Genomic DNA, 5,975 nt, shown 5'->3' with positions numbered 1-5,975 from the left:
ATTATTCCTCTGTCTTGTTCTATCATGTTCAATGTGTATCTTGTGATCTGGTAGCTGAAATAACTTGTCATCATAGTAGCTGGGATGAACTGCAAGTGTGCAAAAGTTGTAAAAAGGAGAAAGGCGTTGTATCAGAAGAGAGCTCTTTGGTCTGGAAATCAGTGAAGTGTGTAATTAAAAAAAAAAAAAACAACAAACAAACCCCCACAAAATGTTGTTTAGAAAAATATTTTCTAGACACAGAGTGGGGGGAATCTTCCCTGCATGTCTACATCCTTTCTGGAGTTCAAGATGTATCCCTGTAACATTGAAGACTAAGTATGGTCTATATTAGGAAAAGTACTTACTGTAGGAGAACAAGTAGGCGTGAAAGAGAAATGCAAGAACTAAATTTATCATAGATCCATCTAGCCTTCACTAGATTACAGAGTGGCTGGTAGCAGATGTGTAGAGACAAGTAATAACAGAGTCTGTTCACAGCAATCATTCTTATACTAATCTTACCTTCCCAACTTCTGGCATTCAGTAGGTAAGTAAAGTATTTGGGGAGGAGAGTGTTTATAAATAGATAACTGCTAATGTTAACTCCTTGGTGATTGTAATGAGATGCAGAGACTATCTGAATTGGCATATATAGAATTATAGAATCATTAAGGTTGGAAGAAGACCTCAAGGATCATATATTGGCATATATTGGACTGTACTGGACTATACTCCAGGTGGACTTCTCTCATTCCTTCTTTCCCTCCCTCCCTCCTTCCTTCCCTCCTTCTCTCCCTCCCGCTCACCCTCCTTCCTTCCCTCTCACCTTCCTTCCTCCCTTCCCTCCCTCCTCCCTTCCCTCCCTCCTTCCTTCCTTCCTTTTCTCTTTCCTTCCGTTGCTTTTTCTTCTCTAGTTGCAAACCACATTCTCCATGAGCGCCCTAAACCCAAAATCCCTTGAGCAAGGACAGAAATAATAAGCTGTATGTATCTGAATGTGCCTTGTATGTGCAGTGTTCTAGAGATTGGATTTCAAAATAATATTTTTATGCACACTGTAATTTATTTAATTGTTTGATAGTCCTACACATTTGTTGAGTTTGAATTAACTCCCCCTTCTCAGGTATACACATTATAAAGGAAGGCAGTTACATGGCAAGCTGTTCTATTCTGTGAAGTTTAAGCTGCTAAAGAAGTAGGAGTAAACCAAGTTTTGTTTTTTGAAGAGTCCTTGCCTGTGCTAATAGCATCATGAAAAAGTGGGAAATGTATTAGAATGATGCTGCTGTTTTTTCTTGGGCTTAAAAACATGTTCTTTATAGGTCCAGTCAGACACAGCTCAGAACTACACCATTTATTATTCTGCAAGTGGACCGGGAATTGATCAAGATCCAAAGGGTTTGTTTTACATAGAAAGAGAAACTGGAAATATCTTTGCTACTCGTGCAGTAGACCGTGAACAATATCCAAGCTTCCAGGTACAGGCCTAAATTCTGTAAATATAATTAAATCTTTTTTTTCTGTCATGTGTGTATTTGAAATCTGGGTTACAGGGGAAACCAGGAGCAGACAAGATCTGGAATCAGCTGTCTGTTACAAGTATTGTGTCTGGTGTTGTAGAAATGAAATACATGAAAAATAAATAGCTGGTCATCTAGATCTTGAGAACAGTTTTTCTTTTCAGTGCTTAGACATTAAAACATAAATTATTTAAATAATTAAAGCATAAATGTAGTTAGCTACTGGGTTTGCATCACTTTTGGGAAGAGTTTGAAGTTATTTCGGAGCTTTTCAGGGAAGGTTGAAAAGGTCTGCATAAAAATAAAATTTTGGGAAGCTCTATTGGGCTGTAATTTTTTTTTTCCTGTGTTTTTTTTTTTTTTATTTTTTTTGAGCCTCTCTCAAGCTGTTCAGTTTTGGTATTTTGTTAACAAGGTACACTGCTCTCTCTACTGGCTAAGAAGTGAAAGAAGGCAGTGGAAACAAACAGCTTCTAAATAGTATAGGCAATTTGCAGTTCCAGATTATGTTGTGATGGGCAAATAGTTTTGCTGTTCTTCATTTTCTTCTAAGTAGCAATATTTACATATACATTTTTGGTAAGGCTGAGATTGCCTCATAAACACCTTAAAAAATGTGTTCAAGAGACTTGGAAAACAAGTTTGACAGAGTTGAGGGGAAAAAAAGGAAGTGGTTCAAAGACTTGTAGCGTGAGGAATGGAAAGGGGGAAGATTGGAAAGCATTTAAAGTTTTTGTGTTGCTGTCCTGGTAAGGTATCAGTCAGTTCCCCTTGCATGTGGCTGAAGAGCCTGGTCTTGTGAAGGGTTTGCTTAGCACGCTGTGTTTCATTTTGTTGACTCCTCCATTGAACTAAAAGTATAATAATTCTTCATGTTGCTTAAGCATGAAGTGAGTTACTGAATTTATGTCTTACAGATCATTTGCTTTGCCACCACTCCGGATGGTTATTCACCAGAGATACCACTTGTGCATACAATCAGGATAGAGGATGATAATGATAATGCTCCATATTTTACACAGGAGGTTTTTGAGTTTTCTGTTCCTGAAAATTCTAAACCTGGTAAGAATTGTTTTAAATTAGTGAACACAGTTACCAGTGCTCAGCTCAGTTACATACCAGTATGACTAGGTGTAATCCTGCCTTTTAATCAATTTCAGTGGGATTTTCTAAGGAGTATTTCTTTACAGCAAAGGCTGAATGTCCAAAGAGCAGCTCAAGATTTCTTAATGACTAGAAATTCCAAAATGTCATCTGAATCATAGTGAAAAAGTGTTGTATAAAATAAAAGGTTTTTTTGATTCAGTGTTCCTAAAATGTTGTAAGAACTTCAGAACAGGAAGTTTCCAGGAAGTGTTTTGATGGACACAACAGCATTTTTAACAGATTAGTTTCCAAAACAACTAAATCAGTGGTGTTCTAAGGTGTAAAATGTCTTTGATTAAGCTTACAGTGTTTGTCCGAGCTGATAAGGTAGGACTTTTCCTTGGGGGAGACAGTCTTGCTTCTGCCCATATCTGTAAAAGGCAGGGATTTGCCTGTTACTGACTTCATGTGTCTGTGCAACACAGAACAAAAGAAGGGAGAAGGGTGGACCCCAGAGAATAAGCAATGCACAAGCCATGGTTTGCCATTCCTCAATCGTCTCCTAGGCTAGGGGTATACAGTGGGGAAAGTCTAAATTGCTTCACAAAAAAGGAAGCGAAGCATCTTCCCCTTCTCCCCAAACTTCATTCTCTGAGCTGTTCTGCTTACTGTGTGAGTTACTGATTTAGAGCAAAGTTCCAAAACAAACTAGTCCATCTGTAGGGATGAAGTACAGCAGCAGTGCCAAGAGGCAGTACTGTAGCTTGAACCTTGCCAGAAAGTACCGAACCTCCTCCTCATCCTCCCTGGCAACTCCTCCTCAGCTGTGTTTAGGATGCTCAATTGACTCAAGTCACTGTCAAATACTGTGTCTGGGGTGCTCAATTAGAAGTCAATGTCAAAACCACTAACTAAAATCTAAACTTCTAGTATTTCTTTTGATTATACTTTGTGACATCTGCAATAATGACAAATTTGTCTAAGAAGGAGGGAAAAATAGCCAGAGGATTTAAACAGGAAATTTTACACTGCTACTGCATTTTCACTACTGTTTACTGTGTTTTTAATGTTGTTTTCAGTTAGAGCTATGTGACCAAATAGCTATTTTCATGTATCTAAAATACAAATACCTGGTCAAATAATTTTTGGGTGATTTACAGATTTTTCTGGAACTAAAAGTTGCTGTATTGTGTTCACAGGTGTACTTGTTGGAAAAGTGACTGCAGAAGACAGAGATGAGCCTTATACTCTGCATACTGCATTGAAATACCGCATTGTGTCACAAAATCCACCACTACCCCCAGCCTTTTCTTTACATGGTGACACAGGTGTCATTTCTGTATCATCACCACAACTGGATAGAGAGGTGACGTTTACTGAAGCATCTTTAGCTGTCATCTAGGGCACATAGATAGCTTCCTAACTCTGAATTGCTGGCATAGGCATCACCAGACAATTTTTGTTAACCTTTTTTTGTTTCACGGAGCTTCCAAAGCTTTCCAGGGACCTGTAATTGGTCCAGAGTTTCTTCATAGATCTGCCATATTATAGCAAATCTTGGCAGGGGACCTCCCGCTGCTCTCCTATTTGACCCATGGATCAAAAGTCCTATGGATTTTATTCTTTCTCTGTTTATGAATCCCATGAGCCACTGTTTCCTCCTAATTAAGCTCCATTTGAGGTGCTTCTTGCTTCTTTACAGGGAAGATGAACCAACTTTTCTATAAGTTGTCAGTCATGTTATACTCCATAGAAATATCTCCAGTATCTTAAACCTAAACAGTGATATAACATTTCCTAAAATTAAAGCCATAAAATATAAATAGAAACCATTTATTCTTAACAACTAGTTTTCAAGTAAACAAAATAAAGGGGGTTTTGTTTTTTGAGGCTTTTTTTTTTTGATAAAATGTCGCGTGAGAGATTGTTTATGCTAGAAAAACTGACAGGCATCTGTAATTCAAAATAATGTTTCTAGCATAAGAATCCTTCTAGGAAATAACACTGCTGCAAGCACACCTTTCTTGAAGATAAAGAGAGTCATATTCTGACATACTTATGTTGCTTCATGGCTGAAAATGCACATTATGAGTGCTTTGCAAAATTGTGTACTTGCAGGTACACTGCTCAACTTTTTTTAATGAGAAAATGCAGCGATTGTGAGCATCACCATGGTTACTAAGGAAACAGTCACAGTGACTACTGAGGGAAGGAGAGCTTGAAAAATGAGTCCACTGCCTGTCTTTTAAAGATAACCTTACAAAGTAGAACAGGAGATTTCTTTCCTCCACCTGAGAAACGTACTTGCAGGCATTCGGAGCTGGAGTTACTGTCTTGATTTACAAACTCCCCCGTTTTGTGCCCAATGCTGCCCCCGCCCCCTGATCCCCATTTCCCTGGATTGTTCAGGTTATCAGTAAGGCTAAACCAAACCTTCTGCTGTTGTGACTCAAGTCAGGGGTTTAAATGGGCTGCTTATCTGTGACCCCTTGGAACTGAAAAGGGCACCGACTGCTGCCCTGCCAGACCCTGGCCATCCTCACTGAAGTAAGAGACATGCACTGAAACACTTTTTCGGCTGGAAGCCTAAGGGAATACTCTGCTGCTCCAAAGGGGAGACATAGATAGCAGCCAAAGTGCACCATTTGTATCTTTCAAAGCTTCAGCTACTGGAAAATAAAGCTGACGTTATGAGAAGCTTTATTAGATACAGGTTATACCATACACATTACTGAACTCGGTGTCTACTTAGCCACTGAAAAATATTGTAGTTGTTTTCCTTCTGGAACTATAGGGAAAAAGCCCCAATGCTAATTGCCTCATTTTGTAGGAGAGCACTGAACTTAGAGCAGAGTTGGGGAATGGGAGTAAAATATTTAGTTCTACTCATGTAAGTATGTGATTAAAAAAAATGAGTTTTTCAAATTCTGTGTGCTTCATCTTTTCAGCTAGTACCTGGTTACACTTTGTTAGTTGAAGTAAGAGATATGGCAGGTCAGCCTTTTGGTTTGTGCACTACAGGGACAGCTGTCATTAAAATCGAAGATACAAATGACAACGCACCGTCCTTTAGACAGTTGCAGGTAAGTCTTCATAAATGAAATGTCTGTAAAACAGTAAAAAAACCCAAACAAACAGACTTTTAATCCCCTTTCTAAGTTCCTGATGGACAGCCCCTCAAATATGAAGCCTAATGCCCTGAGACAGTTAGTGCCAATATAGACATTTGAGAGTGCCCTGCTGGTGGTTGTGCTGTTCGGTAGTTAGAACTATTGGTATATTAGTTGTTTTGAGTCATTCGCGCTATGTTAATTGGGAGAAAGCCGACATGACTCGTTCATTCACTTCTGCTGCAATGCATAGTCTTAGAAATCCCATAATTTCAAC

General features: G+C 38.8%; 1 protein-coding gene across 1 annotated transcript in view; it reads left to right on the top strand.

The window, feature by feature from the left end:
* Positions 1-5,671, top strand: part of LOC104462162 (desmocollin-1-like) — a gene marked incomplete at both ends in the record, with an annotated part of 9,292 nt that extends 3,621 nt beyond the window's left edge. Inside the window, 4 exons of the mRNA XM_010074013.1 lie at positions 1,305-1,460; positions 2,420-2,564; positions 3,788-3,954; positions 5,537-5,671. Coding sequence (XP_010072315.1) covers positions 1,305-1,460; positions 2,420-2,564; positions 3,788-3,954; positions 5,537-5,671 — 603 coding nt within the window. The remainder of the gene's footprint in view (positions 1-1,304; positions 1,461-2,419; positions 2,565-3,787; positions 3,955-5,536) is intronic.
* Positions 5,672-5,975: the final 304 nt, after the last annotated feature.

Source organism: Pterocles gutturalis, unplaced genomic scaffold, assembly GCF_000699245.1.
Source record: "Pterocles gutturalis isolate BGI_N339 unplaced genomic scaffold, ASM69924v1 scaffold30096, whole genome shotgun sequence".
NCBI classification, from domain to species: Eukaryota; Metazoa; Chordata; class Aves; order Pterocliformes; family Pteroclidae; genus Pterocles; species Pterocles gutturalis.
The sequence above is the reverse complement of the archived record's forward strand: the minus strand, read 5'-3'. Positions and strand labels throughout refer to the sequence as shown.